Below are 25,110 nucleotides of genomic sequence, written 5' to 3'. Positions count from 1 at the left end.
GTATATTTTCGCTCTTCACAGTCAAGTTTAATGGTCATACAACTAGGTTCAATAGAATATACAGTAATATATAAAATAAATTATACTCAGTCTTGCATAATACAATAATATAACAAATACTTTTGAGGGGGTACTGTGGCAATGTTGTGAGAGGGTCTATATGAGTATAGATAGCAAACATTGAATTTTGGTTAATAATTATTTAATAAGGCTATATGTCTCTAAGTTGGAAACATCATTAGCATGAGACGACTGATGCTCCTCCTGCTTACAAGTGACTAAGCATTTTGCTGCTATTCCTGATCCCTCCACGACTCGAGTCGTTGACTCGATTCGGTTCTCTTCCTCTGCCTACTATCTGGGCAATCACGAGGCAACAACAACAACCAATGTGGCGCACTCATCGCCAGCAGTAGCCGCTGGCAGTAAACTTTGTGCTGCCACCACAGCCAGATCCCTGTGCTCCGGCTCAGACTGCTCCTCATCCTGAATGTTAATGCGAACAGCAGGCATGGCCGTTTCGGACGCGGATATGGAGATGCAGGGTTTGTCCTCCTCCGTGGCAGCTGCTGCTGACAGTTTGCACTTTTGCAGCTTATTCAGTTGCTGCTGCTTCAGTTCGGTCTTCTCCCTAATGGGTGTGCAGGTGGAGCGTGGATGATGGTGATGATGATGATGCACAGCTGCCAGGCAGGGGTACACAAACTTCATGCCGTAGGCAAAGTGATGAGGCTGGTGATGCAGAGCCTCATCGTAGCTGGGTAACCCGGTGGCAATTGTATAGCAGGGTGGGGACTCGATTTGGTAAAACGAAGCTTCATTGCTGTTAGCAGCAGATGGCTGTTGCGACTGATGGAGGAGCAGGCGACTAGCATCACAGCTGTCTAGGTGAGACCCTGCTCCGTGTAAAGAATAGGAATCGTTGGCGGAATGGATCTGTGTACGTATATCTTTATCTGCAATGGCCAGAGCATAAGAAGAGGAATTCGTTAGTTGAGTTTGTCGGTAGAAAGTTGATTTTGTTTGGGTCTTGAAAAGGTTCTATGGCTCAATCAGGTTTCATTACACTGTTTATACATGTCAAAGGACACTTTTTATAGGACTGACGTTAAATTGAATTTAGCGCAAAGGCGCATACGCTTGATCATCAAATACATGTTGAAAGGAATGAGAAAAAACAAAAAAAGAGGCCATGGAAAAAAAAAGTTTGTGCTGACCGGAAATGCCTGCGAGGATGCCGGACAGCCAAAGTTCCATAAGAACAGACTGACAGCCACAGAAAAAACGAGAAGGGATGTGTGAGACGCTTCTTACGCGTCACAACTTTTATACCAGGCACTCAGTACTACATCTGTACATTAGCGGTTATTTCTCAAAATTTATATTTTTTCTTCATCTGTCATCTACATCTACAACACTTCTCACACCAGCACGCTCCTTTAACTCGCCCCCCTTCCCTAGACCCACACACTGCAGACTCACGGCAGAGGCAGAGCCAGCAGCCGGCGGCCAGTCTGCGGCCACTGCGCGAAGCAGAGTGTGAATGAAAGAATGTGCAAAAAAAAAATATAAGCTGCGGAATGGGGTGGGTTTGGCCACTGCTAACTAATTCTGATAGATATGGTCATTCCCTACGGAATGGCTGTTTTAGTTTTCTGCTATCTTCAAAATTGTAGATTTGGGAGGTTTTCGCACTTTTGCGGAGGCGGAAGGGGGCGTGGCTCATTATACCCGGTACTCGAAGAGTAAATAGGGTATATTGTATTTGTGCACAAAGTGAATGTATGTAACGCACAGAAGGAAACGTCTCCGACCCCATAAAGTATATATATTCTTGATCAGCATCAATAGCCGAGTCGATTGAGCCATGTCTGTCTGTCCGTCCGTCTGTCCGTCTGTCCGTCCGTCTTGTTGAGCGCCTGGATCTCAGAGACCATAAAAGCTAGAGCCACCAAATTTTGCATCCATATTTCTGTGTGCTCACACTGTTACAAGTGTATTTCAAAAAAGAGCCACGCCCCCTTCCGCCTCCGCAAAAGGGCGAAAACCTCCCAAATCTAAAAGTTTGAAGATAGCAGAAAACTAAAAACGCCATTCCGTAGGGAATGACCATATCTATCAGATCACCAAATTGGGATCCAATTGGATCATTATTATAGCCACAATGAAGAAATTAATTTTCAGTGGCCAAACCCACCCCGTCCCGCAGCTTATACTTATAAGCACACTGGCCGTCTGCCGCTGGCTCTGCCTCTGCCGCTGGCTCTGCCTCTGCCGTGAGTCTGCAGTGTGTGGGTCGATGGAAGGGGGGCGAGTTAAAGGAGCGTGTTGGTGTGAGAAGTGTTGTAGATGTAGATGACAGATGAAGAAAAAATTTAAAATTTGACAAATAACCGCTAATGTACAGATGTAGTACTGAGTGCCGGGTATAAAAGTTGTGACGCGTAAGAAGCGTCTCACACGTCCCTTCTCGTTTTTGAAATACACTTGTAACAGTGTGAGCACACAGAAGGATGGATGCAAAATTTGGTGGCTCTAGCTTTTATGGTCTCTGAGATACAGGCGCTCAACAAGACGGACGGACGGACGGAGCCATGGCTCAATCGACTCGGCTATTGATGCTGATCAAGAATATATATACTTTATGGGGTCGGAGATTTTTCCTTCTGTGCGTTACATACTTTTTGCATAAAAACAATATACCCTATTTACTCTTCGAGTACCGGGTATGACGGAAGTGCGCGCGTGGCACAATGGAATGAAATAAAATACACAGACTGCAATAAAATAAAAGCTCGGCGTTCGGCCCGGAAAGCATGCAACAGAAATCATTTAATTTTTATAAGCCCAAACGGGTGATGCACATGAGTGCGTGTGCGTCGTTTGTATTTAACAATTAAGCGAAATAAAATTAAGTTTGAGAAACTTGCCAAAAATCATATTTAAAATTTAAATTTTAGCACTTACGTACTTACATAGTACATACACACATATTTATTTTTATACCCGGTACTCGAAGAGTAAATAGGGTATATTGTATTTGTGGGGAATAACGGTTGTATGTAACGCACAGAAGGAAACGTTTCCGACCCCATAAAGTATATATATTCTTAATAGCATTAATAGCCGAGTCGATAGAGCCATGTCTGTCTGTCCGTCCGTCCGTCTTGTTGAGCGCCTGGATCTCAGAGACTATAAAAGCTAGAGCCACCAAATTTTGCATCCATATTTCTGTATGCTCACACTGTTACAACTGTATTTCAAAAATGAGCACCGCCCCTTTCCGCCCCCGCAAAAGGGCGAAAACCTCCCAAATCTAAAATTTTAAAGATAAAAGAAACCTTAAAACGCCATTCCGTAGGGAATGACCATATCTATCAGATCACCAAATTGGGATCCAATTAGATCATTATTATAGCCACAATAAAGAAATTAATTTGCAGTGGCTAAACCCACCCCGTCCCGCAGCATTCACACTCTGCTTCGCGCTGTTTATGGCCTCTGCCCCTGACACGTCTCTGCCTCTGCCGTGTCTCTGCCGCGACTCTGCCATGACTCTGCAGTGCGTGTCTCTAGGGGAGGGTGGCGAGCTAAAGGAGCGTGTTGGCGTGAGTGGTGTTGTTGATGTAGATGACAGATGAAGAAAAAAAAATTGACAAATAACCGCTGAAGTGCAGATGTAGTACTGAGTGCCGGGTATAAAAGTTGTAACGCGTAAGAAGCGTCTCACACGTCCCTTCTCGTTGAATATATGTATGTATGTATCGTAAGTGGTTAATTTCATTTGAAGTTATGCTTTTGATTATCACAATCTCACTTCCATACAGACATAAATGAGTGATTTTTAGATTAAGATTTAAATTTTTTTAGTTTTGCCCCTCCAGGCTGTTATTGTTTTTATAACTCTCTTTTTTTGGTTGTCTGAATGTCTCAAAATGTCTCAGGGTCTGTAGTTACTAGGTTTAAGCCTGCTGATAAAATTTGCGCATTACACCATTAAAGGCAGCTCTGGAGAATTACCAGTGAGTAGTTACAGTAGCAGTGGCAGCAGTTGTTGATTCATTGTTGAAACTGTATAGCATACATATATGAGTTTTTGTCCTGAACTGGATTTCGGACCAACCTCATGGACCAACTGTATGGGGACACTCTCCTGACGTTATTTCTTTTTGCATATTTTACAATGATGGACACACAGGGTTGGACAAGAGGCGTGGAACACACATCCAAATTCTGCAGGCTTCATGTTTTATGCAAGTGTATACACCATCCCGCGCGTCTCGTGCTCTTTTAAGCATTGCAGTTGGCCAGAAAGAAACCTAAAGAAACCTGAATGGTGAGAGAAGGAGAGAAGAGGCGAAACTTTGCAGTGTTTGCCGCGGCATTAACAAATTAGCACGTCTGTTGGATTTAGGTTTAACTCCGCTTTTTGCATTTTGCACAGTATCCAGTTCTTGTCATTTTCGATGCAAAAAAATGTTTGCATGAATTGAAATCCATCGTATCAAGCCGCAGCTGATGAAATTATATGCTGGGTGACCGGAAAATGTGTCCTATTTGTGTGTGTGCCACAAATGCTTGTTACATTTTAGCAGTCTGGATACCTGGATCCTCGTCAGTGGGTGACAGTTTAATAAATAAAGTTTAAGACTTACACTTCGTAACTGGGCCAGAGCTACTCTTAAGCTCAGGGTTCGTTAATTATTTATAAGGTAAACACTGTGAGACGAAACTTAGTGCGCTTTAAGCGTACACAAGTCTGAAAGGAGATAAGCTTAGGAACAGTCGCTTAATTATAAATGACAAGTACTACCTGAATATACTAGGCTACTCTATATACAGGCATACATGTATATGTTAATGTACATTCAAATATGTATGGATATTGTTTTTAGTGCCCCAGTGCCTAATGGAAGGGGATAAAAAAAAATAAAATAATGAAACAAAATGGCAGTTTTTGGCGCCCAACAGCGCTAAAACAAATATCGCTCAAATTGATATTTTACGTATCCCCATCCAACGCACCTCCAACGCTCAGTCGCGTGTCGTAACCGGAATTACAACTTTTTAAGGCTCGTTAGCACAAAATTGACAGTTTGACAGTGAGTTGGCCATGCTTTAATGCCAAGAGACATGACCAATACAGGTCCATGTCCGCCAAGAGGCGGAACCAGGCCAGAAATAGAATTAGAAATGAAGATAGCTCTGGACAGTCAAAGTCCCCCTAGCTCTTCTCTTTTTTCCTCGCATAAATAAATCATTGGGCTAAATTGGTCTGCAAAAAGTTTGACACTTCAGTTGGAAACTTGTTAGCTGAGTTCGGTTAGGTTTGGTTCTGTTGCTTGGTAGATGTTGATGTTGTTTGGTAGGTAGATACGGGTATGTCTAAGTAATGATGTGTAGAGTGCCTAAGCATTTGTACTTACATATGTATGTACATATGTACACTCTTATAAACCTGTAGTAATCTAGCTTTAGTGGCCTTAGTTGATTGATGTTGGTATTAGTATGGTATTAGTGTGACACATTCAGGAAAGTCTTACTCAATAGATAAAATTTGTTATTTGGGTTTTTTTTTACCACTCTTGTTTTTTATTTTTTGTTTTATTCCAAATTCTATTCTATAACTACACCGAAATAATCATTATGCTTTATGTGTTAGTATTCTTTTGTTCCAACTTCGAGTCGCACCTCTAACTACACCGAAATAATCACTATGTTTCATGTGTTAGTATTCGCTTTTTTGATAAAGAACTGATGTTCCCTCTTCCTTTCAATAAAATATTGCTTTTGCATCTTCAACGCTCATTATTCCTCTTTTATAGGCATATGACAAGACAACAACTTATCTTGGGCATACAATTTTATTGGTGGCTTGCTCTCGTTATAAATATGCACCACATCAATTTTGTGGAATAATAAACGTGTGTATCTAAAATTATAACAGAACCCTGACTGAAAGCACATGTAATAAGGGGTCGGGCAGCGGAGGAGTCCATCTGGTTGGTCCTGTGACTAGGACCATTCTCTGCATTTTATATTGTTTAGCGCGCTGAATAATTGGCATAAACTAACGTTTTGTGAAACTTTTTGAAAAAAGACCATGGCGTCGTGTAAAGAGAGACTGATGGGACAGTGGAATATGTGGTGTATAGCTTCTGAACTTACTGCATTTCTTCCATGTGCGAAACTTTCGATAGAAGTAGCAGCTGAAAAGGATTAAAACAATGGATAGCACCACCAGGGAGCTGATCACTCCGATCCACAGATAGTTGATAAGCACGAGCATATCGGCGTCGCCGAAGATGTGATTCCACCAACCCGCCAGATCGCCGCTATCCTCGCCCCGGTCCCGAAGATCGGCCAAGTCCAGCACCACCGACTTGGAGAGCTGTTCGGTGCTGATGCTGCCTTTATGCGTCCATCCAAACGGTGGTGCGGCGTCGTACGAGACGGCGGCATTGCCAATCCGCTGGAGCAAGGCGTTGAACGAGTTGAGGGCGTCGATGTGCCGCATATCGTGGGCGCTGGGTATCTCGAAGGTGATTTGATTCTGTTGCATGTGCTCAGCAATAGCTTCGGTACTCATGCTGCTCGCCGGGGCGGAGATAAACCTCGCGTACAGCTCCTCGCTGGCTCCTGCCGCTGTTGTTGGGTCTAAACTAGGGTAATCCGTTGTGCTTTTCATTTTGGTTTCTGTGTTGGGTGTTCGAGAAGTTTCGCTTTGGTTTTGGGTTAGGCACACGTACACAGTTCACACACGACACGGCACTTAAATAAATCGTTTGACTATATATGTTTAGACATGGATATTTCAAAGTTCTGGGCTTCCGCTCGCGAATGTGGTTCGTTGTCTAATAATACACTTATAAGTGGTGGGCATTGGTTTAAATGCAGTTTAATAATGTTTTCTTTGATGCGAAATTACCGCTCGTAAACATTTTGTGGGAAATCAACGAAATTTTCTGAACTCAGAATTCTGTTCTTTCCTTTTCCTCGGCCCGAGAACGATTGAACAAAAATCCACACTCAAAAGTGTTTTCATCCACATTTTTCCTACTTTTCTGGTTTTGAGGGAGATTCATGTGTTGAGGGTGAAGTCTCTCTCGGCTACATTCTCTCTGAAATGCGAGAGAGCAATAGCCTGCCCTCTTGATACAGAATCGAGAGAGAGAGGTTTTGAAAGCATGGTATAGCGTAGGTCTAGGATAAATTAATAAATACATAGATATACTGGGAAATCTGCTGTTAGATTAGTTTTTTTAATGATTTACATTTATCCACTACAGTTTCTAAGTAAAAATAGTTTCCGTAATGTTATACAGTATATAAATATACTAAATATTCGATTTTACTAGCTCAATCGTTCAAATCTTCCGTTCAACTAGTCATATCTTGAATACAACGCTTTCAAAATAATGATATATCATATTATTTAAATTTATAGGGCAGTTGTTGAATAATTTATCTCCCTCACCATTTTCTCTTCCCCTTGAGTAGGTCAAAACATCTAATGCGCAATCGCAAAATGTCTCTTTCAAAGAGAATAGTTAACTCTCTTTTATCTTTAAAATAGCATACTTAAACTACATTTTATCATTAAAAGAGTATACTTGCACTCTCTTTTATTTTTAAAAGAGTATACTTAAACTCTCTTTTATCTTTAAAAGAGTATACTTACAGTCTCTTCGATTTCCGCACCTGCTGCAAATGAGCATTCGATAGAAGTCCCTTATTTTTCAAAGGTCGAATTATGAAGAATGTGTGTTCCACCTCCGATAGGTATTTTATAAAACATCAGGAAAACATACGTACGTAGTTTTCAAGCAACTAGTTTCGGCAAACTTGTAATTGCTTTAGGAAAGTGCAATAGAGGCCCGATAATGATAATAAGGACTTTTGCACCAAAGTCACTAGATAAACGCATTAAGAACTTTCCGAGCCTCGCGAGGCCTCTGCGTAAACTTCTGCGAAGAAGTACAGTGCACTTTGAGTAGAGCCCCAGGTGGAGTCACATATCGTCAATTAACTTTTGACTTACTTTGTGATTAAACATATGTAAGTTTAAGTTGCTCTAAACTGTATGTTTAAGAGAGTGTGTGCGGTATAAGTATAGAGACCGCCCATAATTTAAATGGTAAACGTGATTTTTGAGTCCGTTACTAAATGCATATTCCCATTTGAATCTCCATGAACATTTCCAATACATTACATGACTTGTCCTATCTAATATGATTGATTGAAGAACACACCCCCATCCTTTAGCACGGCCCGGATCACTCGACATAGTTTCACAAACACTTCATTTATTTAAAGAACAATAGTAAGCCACCACGACTTAAATTTGTAACAAGGGATTCCGATAAAGGTCGAATCAAATTGACTGAATCATAAAAACTTTTTGAAAAAATTGTCAGCCCCGTTTTGCAAAAGCATGTACATACATTATGTATCATGAAAAGTTGTGCAGCATAATATTTTTGGTGTTCGTTCGGCAAACAACTCTTTTTGAGTTAAAAATTGAAATGACCTTTTTTTTCTAATATTTCCCCAACATAAACTGAAGTACCTGGTCAATGCAGACTCACTCCAATTTCGCGGTAGCGATTAAATAACAAAAAAAAAAAGTGTGACTCTTGGTTATACAAATGTACGTAAACGAGCTGTAAAAATTGCATAGATGAATTTCATCCCCACCAAACCGCTTTACCCTGACACTTTTGTCAATAAATACACAGCTCGTTGTCAAGTTTTAAACACTTATATTGTGTCGGCAGCTCGAAGACAACTATTTGAGTCCGTGAGGTTGTCAATATATGTATGTAGGTATAACTATCTATACATATAATTTGATACATTTCAACTACACCAACATAAGACACCAACATTAAAGCCCATATAGTAAAAATAACTGACACCTCAACTAGTTCAACAAGCTTGAAAAAAATATAAAACTTCAAACTATTTTACCAACTAGCTGAAAGTAAACCATTAATCATGCTATATATGGAAGGCAAAGAAAATAGACTTCATCTAAAGTAGACTCTTCTTCCTCGACCATCTTACTCGTTTATTCGAGCTTCTTGCACACTTCACTTACATATGTACATACATGCTCTTTAACATGTCAACATGTCAGCCGTGTTTGTTTATTTGTATGTGGTATAACTTTGTATGTGCGTAGTATATCGGGGTTGGTTCATGGAAGAAGTTACTTTACTTTAGTTTGCAGTTTAGACGAAAAAAACCCGCATAACAGATGCGCCTTCTGGCTATTTGATGACGCAGAATGGGCTTTTATGAATGTTTTTATACCCGGTACTCGAAGAGTAAATAGGGTATATTGTATTTGTGCGAATAACGGTTGTATGTAACGCACAGAAGGAAACGTTTCCGACCCCATAAAGTATATATATTCTTGATCAGCATCAATAGCCGAGTCGATTGAGCCATGTCTGTCTGTCCGTCTTGTTTGTCGGCTAGTTCTCAGAGACTATAAGAGCTACAGCCACCAAATTTTGGCACCAGACTGATGTATGCTTACACTGAAACCAGTGTATTTCAAAAATTAGCCACGCCCCCTTCCGCCTCCGCAAAAGGGCGAAAACCTCCCAAATCTACAATTTTGAAGATAGCAGAAAACTATTCCGTAGGGAATGACCATATCTATCAGATCACCAAATTGGGATCCAATTGGATCATTATTATAGCCACAATGAAGAAAATACTTTTCAGTGGCCAAACCCACCCCGTCCCGCAGCTTATAACAGCACACTCTGCTTCGCGCAGTTTATGGCCTCTGTCCCTGACACGTCTCTGCCTCTGCCTCTGCCGCGACTCTGCAGTGTGTTTCTATAGGGGAGGGTGGCGAGCTAAAGGAGCGTGTTGGCGTGAGTAGTGTTGTTGATCGAGATGACAGATGAAGAAAACATGTAAAATTTGACAAATAACCGCTAAGTTGCGGATGTAGTACTGAGTGCCGGGTATAAAAGTTGTGACGCGTAAGAAGCGTCTCACACGTCCCTTCTCGTTAAGGTGGGATTGAGTGGAATCTAATCAACAACATTTTTGGGATTTCCTCGGTTTATCCTTAAAAAATCGTTTCGTCTCCCTTCTATGGGAGCGAATTTAAAAAAAACGAGAAGGGACGTGTGAGACGCTTCTTACGCGTCACAACTTTTATACCCGGCACTCAGTACTACATCTGCACTTTATCGGTTATTTGTCAAATTTCACATTTTTTCTTCATCTGTCATCCACCTTAACAACACTACTCACGCCAACACGCTCCTTTAGCTCGCCACCCTCCCCTAGAGCCACACACTAAAGAGTAAGGGCAGAGACGCGGCCGAGGCAGACACGTGTCAGAGGCAGATTGGCAGAGCCAAATTGTAGATTTGGGAGGTTTTCGCCCTTTTGCGGGGGCGGAAGGGGGCGTGGCTAATTTTTTAAATACACTGGTTTCAGTGTGAGCATACAGCAGTCTGGATTCAAAATTTGGTGGCTCTAGCTCTTATAGTCTCGCCCCCCTCCCCTAGAGCCCCACACCACACAAAGCAAAGAGTGAATGTGGAAATGTACAAAATATAAAAAAAGAGAAGGGACGTGTGAGACGCTTCTTACGCGTCACAACTTTTATACCCGGCACTCAGTACTACATCTGCGCTTTAGCGGTTATTTGTCAATAGAATACACTTGTAATAGTGTGAGCATACAGAAGTCTGGATGCAACATTTTGCGGCTCTAGCTTTTATAGTCTCTGAGATCCAGGCGCGCAACAAGACGGACGGACAGACGGACAGACAGACATGGCTCTATCCACTCGGCTATTGATGCTGATCAAGAATATATACATATACTTTATGGGGTCGGAAACGTTTCCTTCTGTGCGTTACATACATCCGTTTTTCGCCACAAAAACAATATACCCTATTTACTCTTCGAGTAACGGGTATAATAATATAAATAAATTATGAAACGAAAATAAAATCCGCGACATGGCCGTGACGCTGTCTCCGTTCGTGGAATCCCGAAAACCGGATGCGCTTCCGCTTTTCTGCCTTCAAATTAATGAGCTGAGTAGCGTTAGCAGCAAATGCATCGCCCCATTTTCCCCAACTTATTCACAACAACTTCTTACAGTAGCGAAACTTTTTCAGAATGGTTAGGAGGTGGTGGGAGTGAACACTTGAAAAGAACCTTCGCCCTTCGTGGCAGTTCCTGCCTCACGCAGCACGTATCCGTTTACGTGTCTATCTCCCTCTCACGCCCTAATCTCCTTGGTTTATGTCATTCTTTGCCGGCAATGGTATTTGCGCAAAATTTTGCCTCAGCGTCAGCGTAGAACGTCCGCACATCCATCCTCGCTATCATTTTTCAATACGTCGGCAAACAATGATCAGGCTGATCTTTTTGCACAATTTTTTCAAACAACTTATTCCCAGGAAAGATACCCAGGTCATGTGTATCCATGTAGTTTACCAAGGTCGAATGGCATTTTCTGCCCTTTCTTTAATAAAAGCTCCTTACTTCATGAACTACAATTAGTTAAGCCGGTATATTCACCGGGCCCTGACGGAGTTTCCGGCTGTGTACTCAGGTACTGTGCCGAGAATCTGTGCGGACCTTTGCTTAAACTATTCACTCTATCCATCCATTCTTCTAGCTTTCCCCCCATCTGGAAGGAATCCTTAATAATTCCTCTCCATTAGAAAGGATGCAAGTCTGACGCTAAAAACTATGGAGGTAAATCTAAGTTAGCCGCTATTCCTAAAATGTTCTAGAAAATTGTAACTCCGCACTTCCAACATCTCTGCAAATCACTTATATCTCCAGCTCAGCTGTGTTCTAGGTCTCAAAGAGTCCTTTTCCAAAACTCCTTATCTTTACCTGTTATGGTTACTTCTGGAGTACCACAGGGTAGCCATTTAGTCCCCTTACTTTTCACACTCTTTATTAATGAACTGCCTTCTGTATTAACAAATTCTTGAGTACGGATGATGTTAAGCTCGGCGTCCAGTATAAGGACATTTCATTTCACTCTCGCTTGCAATCAGATCTCAATAACTTTCAGTCATGGTGTTGTGCAAATATGTTACACCTTAATGTCTCGAAATGCAAAGTAATGACTTTTCATCACTCCACCCCATTAGTGGCTCCTTACACCCTCTGCGGTAGTTCTCTTGAGAGATGATCTTGGTTGATGATCTTGTTGTTAAACCAGACCCCAAGTTAAGGTTTTCTGAACACATTTCTACAATGGAAAATAAAGCCATGCTTGGGTTTATAAAGAGGTGGTCAAATGAATTTGATGACCCTTATACATATAACGAAGACTCTCTATGTCTCTCATGTTCGTCTGATTTTAGAATATGGCTCATGTGTATGGTGCCCTCAGTACAACATATATCAGGACCGTATTGAATCAGTGCAGAACAACTTTTTACTTTTGGCCCTGCGTGGCCTCAACTGGGATGCAACTGTGAGACTGCCATCATACCGTAGTAGACTACTTCTAATAAACCGTCCATACTTATTTAGTCGTAGAAAAATGCTTGGTGTAATTTTTATGCATAACTTGATCAAGGGGGATGTAGACAGCCCTGACTTGTCGAGCCGCATAAACTTTAAGATTCCCATTAGACCTACTAGAAATTGTATTCCTTTGTTCCTTGCACTATGTAGATCGAATTATGCCTTACACGAACCCTTTAGGGTTTTATGCTCGGATTATCATTCCCTCTATCACATTAAATCCTCGACTAACTCCCTTCCTCTTCTTAAATCTCTTATACTAGCCAACCTCTCCCGTAGTTAGTTTCATTTTAGTTTTGTCTTGTTTCTGATTTTGGTAATTTTGCTTGCTTAGCTCCAGTTGCTCTAGTTTAGTTGTGTTTAGCTCTAATTTTCCTTGTCCAAACAAAAAAATAAAAAATTGTTATTGCTATTAAAAAATACATAATTAGAATACTTGGCAACTTATGAAATAACTCGCCTAATTACTTTGAGTGGACAACTGCCACCAAAAAAAGGCGGCGCATGCCAATATAATGTTTACTATAATGTTTACTAATCGCATAAGAAATCTCTATGACACCTTTGTTTTGGGAGGGTAAAAATGAATTTTTGAAAAGATCATTCAAATAATTTAATTTGTATTTGTGTAATCAGAAACACAATTACCAAAGACTATTGTATTTGTACTGTTTAGTATATGTTATGTCTAAGCGGATCAGAAACAGTTTTTATTGATTAAATTATGTGTCCACTCGAATAATAAAAAAAAGAACTAAAATGTTACAGTTAGACTATCATTATAAGGTGGAAAATTATATCATATACAGAATATGAACTCCATAACGACTATGGCGGTTACAAGTTGCAGCAGTAGTTGACAGACGTTCCAGTACAAACCTAAAAACATAAAATATAATTTCACTGCTTAAGACCACAACCCTCAACAATAGCGAAAATGGCTAGTACCTAGTTCGTGGCTTTGAATAAATTTGACCGATTCTGCCTCTGCTGAGCAAGCAAAAATTAAAATGAGACGGCATGCCACGCGAAAAGCAAAACCCAAAAGGCTGAGAAGAACAGAAAAACAGCCAACGTCGAGGGCTAAAAAGGCGTTAGAAGCAAAAATGAAGAAGCAACGGCGTATACAGAACAAGTTCCCTCCTAAGAGGGTGAACAGTTGATAATTATGTTATTAGCATATAAATTCTTATGATAAGCCCCAGATCTTCTAAGAAAACCAGAGAGGTGGGTTTATTGTGGTTTTGACTAAGGTTTTTATTAAAAATTGTCAGCCCATCAAATATAAAATTATAATTTACGGTTAATGCTAACGAAATAACTGTCCTAGGCAAACACACACATCTTTTTTCGATAAGTGCAGTGCGAATCACTTGCTTACTTTTTAATATTAATTTCAAAAATTTGTTCTCATCTTGTAGTTGATTTGTTTCATTAAAATGATAAAAATGGCGCTTAGATAGTTTTCAAGGAAATTAACAGTGCCCAGCTGGTCACCAGTTGGATATTGGATATCCGTTGATTGAACGGCTCGGGAATAGGAAGAAATAATACAATGCAACTCAGAAACGAGGATAAACGCTGTGAGACGCATTCAAACTCGTCGTTGATTTCATACATGGCACACCCAGATTCAAACGTCTTCCTGAAGTCAATTCGATAATTAATTTCATGCTTAACGAGAAGGGACGTGTGAGACGCTTCTTACGCGTCACAACTTTTATACCCGGCACGCAGTACTACATCTGTACATTAGCGGTTATTTGTCAAAATTTATATATTTTCTTCATCTGTCATCTACATCTACAACACTTCTCACACCAGCACGCTCCTTTAGCTCGCCCCCCTTCCCTAGACCCACACACTGCAGACTCACGGCAGAGGCAGAGCCAGCGGCCGGCGGCCACTGCGCGAAGCAGAGTGTGAACGAGAGAATGTGCAAAAAACAAATATAAGCTGCGGGACGGGGTGGGTTTAGCCACTGCTAATTAATTTCATCATTGTGGCTATAATAATGATCCAATCGTTTCCCAATTTGGTGATCTGATAGATATGGTCATTCCCTACGGAATGGCTGTTTTATTTTTCTGCTATCTTCAAGATTTGGGATGTTTTCGCCCTTTTGCGGAGGCGGAAGGGGGCGACCCTATTTACTCTTCGAGTACCGGGTATAAAAACGACAAATATTTTCGGTCGAAAGAAATATTCATTATCAAAGAATATTATTACTGATACATTTTGGTATAATTCAAGGGTATATGTACAAAATGCTTACCATGCCTACTCTCTTTTTTGCTCCTTGTCGCAATGCTTTCCACTGGATTTAATCTTGTTTATTATGCACATTTTCATCCACACCTAGCAGTGTGCTGAATGTAATCCTTTAAATGAGTTTGGCGGCACGTTCGCACTTATGCTTTTGCCTAGAACTTCTTACAATTGGTGAGTGTGTTGAATTGCAAGGACATACATAGCAAGAATCAGGCTCTCTGGCGCTGTATTGCAACACACTCGTTCCCTGCAACAGCTACCCAGCTCTTGTCGGCCCTTCGGCGGGTCTTATTTAATCCACACCACTGCACCTTCAACAACTAGATAAGAGAGTGAAGTGCAGAGAAATGCTTTGCATAGAGACCACTCAAAGCGCAACGTAGGATCATTAAAGTGGCATATTTCTCACATGGACCAAGCGAGAAGCGCTGAACTAAGGGCAAAAGAGCTGAACTTCAGAAAATGCATTTTTCAATCATTTATAAAAATGTTGTGGTTGTTTCTTCATCATATATAAATTATAAAGTTTCTCTAAGATAACTTGGCTTCGGCCAACGGAAGTGAGAGACAAATTTAATGTTCAGATATTTTATTGCCGGCACTACAGGCTCGGTTGAATATGAGTGTAAAACTAAAATACAAAAGTATGAAGCAGCGCTGCCCGCCGGCGTTCTCCGATTCCGCCGCGTCAGCTCCACGTGCAGACGTTCTCGGCGGATGTTTATACAACGGACGAAATATGATGCCAGTTCAACTCGATGCCCGTCCACACCAGCGCTGTATCAGCATTCTTACAAAGTAAGAACATTGCCGATACCCTGCCGTTGGTGGGGAGTGTTAACTACTCCCCCTCTACAAGAGTGGTCGCCCTCGAACCGCTCAAGTTCTCTATCATCGCGTTGACCTGTACCAACTCCCTTTTCCTCTTGAGTGGGGATCTGAGATAGAGGATGATGCCGAGGTTGCGTTCCGGAGGTTTCAACCAACGTATCGGAGTCACAACTGATCAAGGCAGGTCTGTTGTTGATGATGATGACCCTATCGTCCACGAGGGTGATGGGCTCCAGGTGGCTGGGTTGAGAGTGACAATGCGCAGTGCCTCCGGAGTGTAGCCCTTGCGCGCAGGAGCCCTCCGATTCCCTCCTGCAGAACGTGGTGATAGTAGTGATGGTGCCGCCCGTAACAGCCCACACCTGGCTTCCGCACTAAGCCACGACGTTGTCCTTAAGTTGAAGTATGGTACCGTTGTGCTCAACCGGGAATAGCGTGACTTTCTTACAAGCTAAAATTACTCTAGGGTACCCAATAATAAAATGGATAATATTATTTGATTGTCAGACCTTCTAATAGGTTTGAAATTATGACTCCTGTGAATTGTTTAGTAAGGATGGTTTCTATGTCAGCATGGTCAAGTAGAGAAAGGCTTACCAAGTTGGCTTTGGCCAAGGTGATTGTGAGCATTAAATTACCTAATTCTGTGATAAGAATTATATTTCTGGCCAATAGTGTTTCGTACAAGTGGGCAGTGTTGATGTGTTCCCTTTTTTCTTTGCTGAGAATCTTATTCACAGTATCTGTAAGAGTGTTTAGTTGGCCCTGGATCTTCGTGTTTATGGTAATCTGTCTATTATTCGATTGGACTAGCTGCGCTTCCGTAATCCTAATATTCTCCAAGTCTGAGGCGTCCGGTGCACCGGCCACTACCTTGAGGGCCGTCCCTAGGAAGTCTAGACTTCTTGCTATCCTATGGTGGATCCCAATGTTCGTTAGCATGTCTTTGACATGGTTTGAGTCAACTTCTAAAAGTAGCCTCATGTGTGATCTTGGGAAAAGGTCTGTCATTTTAGCGGTCTCGTCAGCAATGCGTCCGTATTCTGTCAGGTTTGTGATGTGCCTAATGTAATTTAGTTCCTCCCACACCAGTACAGTCCCATCTGTGATGGGAATATAGTGGTAGTGCGAGTAGTCAGTGATGCGTGCCGCAACTATTGTAATTTGTAATATAAAATATATGGAACTTAAGGAATTTTATAAGTACCACCACCATTATCTTTCTTAAATCTAACCGGTAAAACTATCTAAGGTTCTCCTTATGGACCACCCTCCCTCTAATCAGGACTGCTGTCCCCAAGTCCGCCTCTACAGCTTCTTCCACGTATAGCGGAGTCAACTTGTTCCCGAGGCGTCTGTTAGATTTTACCAAAACACCTTTTATCCAACCCTAAAAACTCTGTTTTGTCGTGTCTGGTTAACTCGGTTATTTTGAATAATCTGAGCTTTTTGAACCTTATTCTGTATTTCCCTGTAGGCACCTGCTACAGCAGAGTGAAAACTGTCTACTGGCCTTTTATTGGTGACCGAATGTATTGACCTGTTGTACTCTACAGTTGCCTGCAGGAATAGATCGACGGTGTCGGTGATGCCCTTAGCCATTTTGAGCCACCTGGCAATTTCCACCAAAGTACTGTGGAACCTTTCCACCTGGCCGTTCGATGTACTGTGGAGTGGTGGCGCGTTAGCGATGTAGACTCCGAAGTTATTTTGTAAAAGAGACCTAATCGTCTCAGAATTAAGAGAGGGCTCATTGTCACAATAGATCTGCTTTGTATTAGGGAATACATTCATAAGCTGTGACAGCGGAGCTTTTATGTCCGCAATGGTGCGGGAGGCTATTGGCTGCGTGATGGAAAATTTCGAGAACTTGTCCACGCATGTCAGGAAGTACTTCCTATCGGTTGAGAATATATCAACATGCAGCATTTCTCCCGTACATGACGGAATTGGCGTCGTGCCTAGTTCCTGTTTCCAAGGGTGTCTGTCATACTTTGCTCGGGAGCAAATCTTACAGTTCATGACTACCTCTCTTGCCAGTTTAGTCATTTTGGAAAAATAGTAAACGGTCAAAACCTGTATTACATTTTCCTGAGCGGCTCTATGATGATTTCTTTTCTTTCATTATCATCAAATACGTCTGCGACAAGATTCTTGCAATGCCAAAATCTTGTCGACGGAAAGGCTCTTACCAACTCATGCTGAACGCATGCTAGCGTTGGGAAATCGCAATGGATCGCATTTACGACCTGCGGCTTTACTATCGGCGGCTTTGTCTGTAAAGTGGACGATATGCCGAGTCTTTTCCCCGAAGAGAATAAAGACTTGCTTTAGAGGGAATTGGGCTTCCTCTAGAACTATCTGGTTTCTAAAACAATTGACGGGTTTATCCGTCGTTTGTATAGTATAGGAAAGCGATACCTCGCTATGAACCGTCGCTGCGTCCGACTGTGGGGCGCTTTCCAAGGCATTGACATTTTGTCGAGACAGTGCGTCAGCAACGTGATTTTCTTTCCCTGGCTTATAGAAAAGCTTGGCCCCTTTTAGCGTTGGGATTGCTTTCAGACACCGCAAATGTAAGCGGCTGGTGGTCTGTAAAAATGTTTATGTCCCTTACCCCATAGAGGTAGTGCCGAAGTATGGCTAGGGCCCACACTCGTTAGTCGAGTAGTTTACTTCCATGTCTTTTAGAGCTTGGGATATCATCGTGATTGGTTTCCCATTTTGGGAAAGGACTGCTCCTCTGCCATAGGCTGAAGCGTCCGTAGTTAAGTCAACGGGTTTTTTAAAGTCAGGATACATCAACATGACATCTTCTGATGCAAGGATGTTCTTGAGCTTTTGGAACGAATGGCGCTGAGCCTCGTTAAGGTCAATCAAGATTTTCTTTGATCTGTATTTGCTTACCGAACCGTTTTCACCTTTCAGAATATCTGAGAGAGGCTTTGCAATAGCAGCAAAGTCTTTTATGAAGCAGCGGTAGTAGCTTGCAAGGCCCAAAAATGACCTAAGTGCAAAAACTGTATTTGGCTCCGCGTAATGCTGGATAGCCTTTACCTTCTCTGGGTCTGTCTTTGTGCCATTACTTGTCACAAAAAATCAGAGGTACTCGACGCTTTCTTTAAAAAATTGCGACTTCTCTTGAGCTATTCTCATGTTTGCCTCGTATAGGCTTTTAAGTACCCAAACAACATGTCTCACATGGTCGTCTTGGGTTTTGGAAAAAACAATTACGTCATCGACGTAGACGTAGCATGTTTTGCCGATTTGTTCGCGCAAAACATCATCGATTGCCCTCTGTAAAATGCTTCCCGCATTCCGAAGACCTAAGGGCAGTCGGCAAAATTCGTACTTTCCCCCTTGCACGGAGGTTTTTTCTAGGTCTCACTCCGCCAAAGTTATTTGATGGTAACCATATTTTAGGTCGAGTGTGGTGAAATATTTGGGCGACCCAGGTTGGCTAAGATCATTGAGATGCTCGGCATGGGGTATTTATCGGCCACTGTCTTCTCGTTCAGTTTCCGAAAGTCCATTACTAGACGTTTCTTCCTGTTGCCCTGCTCATCAGTGCCTTTATTGTCCACCACCCAGGAGGTTCCTGACCTCGGATTCAACAAAATTGGCTACCCCCATAGGGTAAGGGTATAGCTTGGAGTATATGGGTTCGTTGACCACCGTGCGAATGATGGCAACGACCGAAGTGTTGTAAGGTAGTGTCCCGTTAGGGTCGGCAAAAGCCGCACTCCTTCTATTCAACATCTGCATAATTTTCTCTTTTATTTCTGGTGGTGCGTAGACGTCTACTACGCTTTTATGGTTGACGGCACCTGTGGAATTTGATGGCCTCAGTCGTGTTACCGAATCTGAGTGTTCCATCTTTCAAGCACAATGTTGCCCCTATCAGGTCGAGACCGATTATGACGTCGAAGGTTGATAAGGATTTTAGTACGAACGAGAAGGGGCGTGTGAGACGCTTCTTACGCGTCACAACTTTTATACCCGGCACTCAGTACTACATCTGCACCTAAGCGGTTATTTTCCAAATTTTGTCTTCATCAGTCATATACATCTACAACACTTCTCACGCCAACACCACGCTCCTTTAGCTCGCCACCCTCCCCTAGAGCCACACACTGCAGAGTCAGGGCAGAGACGCGGCAGAGACGCGGCAGAGGCAGAGGCAGAGGCAGAGACGTGTCAGAAGCAGAGTGTGAATGAGAGAATAAGCAAAAAACAAATATAAGGTGCGGGACGGGGTGGGTTTTGCCTCTGCTAATTAATTTCTTCATTGTGACCATAATAATGGTCCAATCGGATCCCAATTTGGTGATCTGATAGATATGGCCATTCCCTACGGAATTTTAGATCGTAGATTTGGGAGGTTTTCGACCTTTTGCGGGGGCGGGGCTCATTTTTGAAATACACTTGTAACAGTGTGAGAATACAGAAGTCTGGATGCAAAATTTGGTGGCTCTAGCTTTTATGGTCTCTGAGATCCAGGCGCTCAACAAGACGGACGGACGGACAGACGGACGGACGGACGGACAGACAGAAAACATGGCTCTTTCCACTCGTCCATTGATGCTGATCAAGAATATATATACTTTATGGGGTCGGAAACGTTTCCTTCTGTACGTTACATACAACCGTTATTCCCCACAAATACAATATACCCTATTTACTCTTCGAGTACCGGGTATAAAAACGGGGGTTTTTGTGCCGAATATCGAAAGAAGACACTTTTTGGTGATTTTTTTCGTTCCGTTGACCGAATGCACCGGGAACGGTGTTTCAACCGGAATGACGCCCCGAAGGCTTGCGAGTGGCTTGATGTAATTCCTCGACGCTCCCGTGTCAATTAATAACTTCATGTTAACGCTACTTTCCGCCAAAGGAATGTCAGTAGGGACCTTCCCCTAAAAAATTGATCGAGTCACTCTCGTAATCGATCTCCTCGCATCTATTTCGGCGACTGCCTCTGCAGCGGCCTCACTGTAGCTACCCTGGTCTTGTTGGTTACCCGTGGCAATATGTTCCAATCTTTGCCTCCAATTCCCAGCGGTGCGCATTGACGCGTTTTTTTTTATGCGAAATTGTTATTTCGGATTTTGGTAGGCCGTTGGCTGTCTGAACTTTGACGAGGAAGGGTCCACGTCCATGGGTTCAGGTGCCGGGCTCTGCGCTTTGCGTTGGCTAGAACCAAACTATTCCAGGGCTTTGGAAGAGAAATCGCATAGGCTGGATGAGCGCAGACCTCAAGGACTTAAGCTTTGTCACTATCGTAATCTCTTTCTTCGTTATTCGTAAGATGCGAACTGCTACGTTTAGCACCGCCCTATGAAACAACAACACTGCAGTCCCTAACACAAATATAGTGGGCCAAGAGAGAACTGAGTGGCTCTCATAATAATGTTTAAAAAGGAAAGCAAATGCACTTTTGTGTCTTTTTTGTTTTTTTATTTGTTTTTTAACTTCTTACTGTTTGGGATTTTGTGGGAAAGGAACTATTTAGCGGCTCCGCAATTTGTATCTTATATATTTTTTTATTATACCCGGTACTCGAAGAGTAAATAGGGTATATTGTATTGGGGCGAATAACGGTTGTATGTAACGTACAGAAGGAAACGTTTCCGACCCCATAAAGTATATATATTCTTGATCAGCATCAACAGACGAGTCGATAGAGCCATGTCTGTCTGTCCGTCTGTCCGTCTTGTTTGTCGGCTAGTTCTCAGAGACTATAAGAGCTAGAGCCACCAAATTTTGGCAACAGACTACTGTCTGCTCACACTGAAGCCAGTGTATTTCAAAAATGAGCCCCGCCCCCTTCCGCCCCCGCAAAATGGCGAAAAACTCCCAAATTTGGAAGATAAAAGAAAACTAAAAACGCCATTCCGTAGGGAATGACCATATCTATCAGATCACCCAATTGGGATACGATTGGATCATTATTATAGCCACAATGAAGAAATTAATTTGCAGAGGCCAAACCCACCCCGTCCCGCAGCTTATATTCGTTTTTTGCACATTCTCTCATTCACACTCTGCTTCGCGCAGTTTATGGCCTCTGCCCCTGACACGTCTCTGCCACTGCCTCTGCCGCGACTCTGCCCTGACTCTGCAAAGTGTGTCTCTAGGGGAGGGTGGCGAGCTAAAGGAGCGTGTTGGCGTGAGTAGTGTTGTTAATGTAGATGATAGATGAAGAAAAAATGTAAAATTTGACAAATAACCGCTAAGTTGCAGATGTAGCACTGAGTGCCGGGTATAAAAGTTGTGACGCGTAAGAAGCGTCTCATACGTCCCTTCTCGTTTTTCTTCTGGCTGCTGCGTTGTTTAAATAAAATTAATTAATATTTTCAACCGGTTGAGCGCTGGTCCACGGTAAGCGTCGGTTTGTTGTATTTAAATTGTTTTCTTTTGAGGCGATGGTGGCCCTCCAGCCTATTCTTTCCTTATACATCTTGTTGGTGGCAGCGAGGGGTGCCCTTCAGCTTCTTTTCCTCTTTTTTTTGATTTATTGAATGTTTAACTTTTTATCTCTTTCGTGTCACGTTCTCCGGCACATGTAAAAAAATTCGAATTCTTTGAGACAGAATTTCCTCAACTTTTTTTTTTAATGAATCGAAACAGCGCGACAGCGACGAATGCACTTCAACGAACTGTTTTAGTTTTGGTTTTTAATTTTTAACCCCGTTGGGCGCCAATTATAAAGTTTCTCTAAGATACCGAGGTTTCGGCCAACGGAAGTGAGAGACGAATTTAATGTTCAGATATTTTATTGCCGGCACTGCAGGCTCAGTTGAATATGAGTGTAAAACTAAAATACAAAAGTATGAATTATAAATTGGTACGCCAGCGTTCTCCGATACCGCTGCGTCAGCTCCACGTGCAGACGTTCTCGGCGGATGTTTATGCAACGGACGAAATATGATGCCAGTTCAACTCGATGCTCGTCCACTCCAGCGCTGTATCAGCATTCTTACAAAGTAAGAACATTGCCGATACCCTGCCGTTGGTGGGGAGTGTTAACTTATACATATGTATATGCATTCGAAAAGTACTGAGTCTTTTAAGCCCAAATTTAAACACACAATTGAGTCAGATTTGAGCTTTATTTTAATCCACCCTTTATGTCAATACAAGCGACCGAAGCTCGGAAAATCTCGAATTAGGTATTGTTGTACAAGGAAGTGGGATTTTACTGGGCTGTCAAACGCCAGTGTTGTTTTCGATTCTCTCAAACATTTTATTTTCAACTAAAGTCATTTTCTCCGGTTTCAGCAACAAGTCGAGTACCGGGTAAAGATATAATGCAGTACTTCTAAGCCAAGGCCTTTAATAAACGTTTTTGATATTTAAATTTAAATTAACTTTTTATACCAGGTACTCGAGCGTAAATAGGTACATTGTGTTTGATTGAACGGCTCGGGAATAGTAAGAAATAATACAATGCAATTAAAAAACGAGGATAAACGTTGTGAACGTTCAAACTCGTCACTGCTTTTATACATGGTACACCCAGATTCAAACGTCTTCCTGAAGTCAATTCGAAAATAGGTTTTCATATGTATGTATGTACATACATATGTATCTGTTTGTGGGGAAACGTGGATTTAATTAACGCAGGGAAGGAAACGTTTCCGACCCCATTAAGTATATATATTCTTGATCAGCATCAATAGCCGAGTCGATATAGCCATGTCTGTACGTCCGTCTTTTTGAGCGCCTGGAGACTATCTTAGAGACTATAACAGCTAGAGGCACAACATTTTGCATCCAGATTGATGTATGCTTACACTGTCACAAGTGTATTTCAAAATTTCGGTCCGCCCCCTTTCGACACAGCGAAGTGCGAAATTCTGCTGTGTCCAAAATTTCGATGATAAAAGATAACTAAAAATATTATTCTGTAGGGAAGGACCACATCTTTTAGATTACCGGATTGGGATCAGATTGAATTATTATTATAGCCTGAACGAAGAAATAAATTTGCAGCTCTCATTTCATACTCTGCTTCGTGCAGTGTGCGGCTCTAGGGGCGAGATAAAAGATCATGTTGGCTTGAGAAGTGATGTAGATGTACATATATGGTAGGTGTAGAAAATATGTAAAACGTGAAAAAAACACCAAGGTACAGATGTACTACTGAGTACCGGGTGGTGGTGACGTGTTGACGAGTAAGAAGCTTCTCACACGTCAATCCTCGTTTATGTATGAGGACTGTATGTGAAATACCAGTCGAGCTCTGCATTTTCCCGCCATACAGATACAGTATGTGTAAAGTACTACGGTTAGTGCTGGAACTTTGTTCTCTTTTGTATAGAACTTTTTCGTTGTTTTGTCGCCGCTAAATACAGCATTGCGTCGAGGGACGGCGCAGGTGTGTTGGAATTATTTTAATTGAGAGCTTAGAATGCCTCAGACCTAATGGTCTCTTGTAAAACAGGGTTGGGTGCTGGTTTTGTTTTCTTAATTAATGTCAAGGGAAATGTCATTATAAATTTCAATTAATTTTCTCTTTGTAAACTTAATGTTCGAAATAGGTTTTTATAGGCCTAGCCTAGTTACTCTACGAATTAACCATCAAAGAAAGCGCTTATGGTCCTCTTCTGAGTTATACATATTAGTTAATAAGGTAATTAATTCTTTCACACAAACGCTGATTTAAAATATAATAACTATTTAATATTCGTAAATTAAGACGAATTATTCGTGAAAATGGATTTCACATAATTAGTTTCCCATGCATAAAGTGGGCTGTGCTGATTTTTCTTTTAGTAAAACAGCTGGATAAACAGTAATAAATAACATGCACGCGAAGCAAAATCAATGTAGAGCGCGTTGAAGCGTGTTGTTAGCGGGAATGGGTTTTTATCCCCTGGACCTACCAAGGCTGAAGTGGGTGGTGCAACAAAAAAATAACCATGTGATGTCAATCAATAAATACGAGTATGCAGGGCTTGGGTGGGTAGCAAGAGCCTAGGCTTGTGTATATGTTGACACGTCTGTGTCTGGGCAGTGTGGGTTTGATGGTAATATATCTATGTAAATCTAGTCGAGGAATATCAACAACTTGCCGTCTAGCTGGTTAACACTTAAATAAATCGATAAACGCTTCAAACAAAAACTGTTGCTTAATAATGACCGATAGTGGAGTATGCCAGGACAGATTCAGATGAAACTATAAATAAATTGGTATTATATTAGTGCATAAGCAATTCGCATCTGAAGAGGGATCTAACGAAAGATAATAGTCAGGTTTAGGAAAGCAAAATTTTTCCTTTGCGTCTATGTGATTTTTCCATACCAAAAATAAGGTTATGATGCATGGATAGTTATTTAATGATAATAATATAATTTAACGAAAGTACTATCATGACATCTAACTATATATGACTCACAGCGTCTCACACATCCCTTCTCGTTTTTAAGATGTATTCTGGTACTCGGGACGGAAACAAATCCAACAAATCA

General features: G+C 41.7%; 1 protein-coding gene across 4 annotated transcripts; it reads right to left on the bottom strand.

Moving 5' to 3' along the window:
• Positions 1–24,644, bottom strand: LOC117893781 (protein commissureless 1). 4 transcript variants are annotated; one of them, XM_034800523.1, is made up of 3 exons: positions 24,640–24,644; positions 6,169–6,657; positions 5–956 (listed from the first exon to the last, which is right to left on the bottom strand). In XM_034800523.1, the coding sequence occupies exons 2-3, from the start codon at positions 6,587–6,589 to the stop codon at positions 367–369; spliced, it is 1,011 nt and encodes a 336-aa protein (XP_034656414.1). In that variant the 5' UTR covers positions 6,590–6,657; positions 24,640–24,644; the 3' UTR covers positions 5–366. The 4 variants fall into 4 exon arrangements, with proteins under 4 accessions (XP_034656415.1, XP_034656414.1, XP_034656413.1 ...); XM_034800522.1 differs by lacking the exon at positions 24,640–24,644 and adding an exon at positions 6,750–7,434 and having other exon boundaries at positions 6,169–6,662; XM_034800524.1 differs by lacking the exons at positions 6,169–6,657; positions 24,640–24,644 and adding an exon at positions 7,682–9,264 and having other exon boundaries at positions 1–956.
• Between the last annotated feature and the right edge of the window lie 466 nt (positions 24,645–25,110).

This window comes from Drosophila subobscura, chromosome J (assembly GCF_008121235.1).
Source record: "Drosophila subobscura isolate 14011-0131.10 chromosome J, UCBerk_Dsub_1.0, whole genome shotgun sequence".
Taxonomy (NCBI): Eukaryota; Metazoa; Arthropoda; class Insecta; order Diptera; family Drosophilidae; genus Drosophila; species Drosophila subobscura.
Note: the sequence above shows the minus strand (reverse complement) of the source record. Positions and strands in the feature narration are given on the sequence as shown.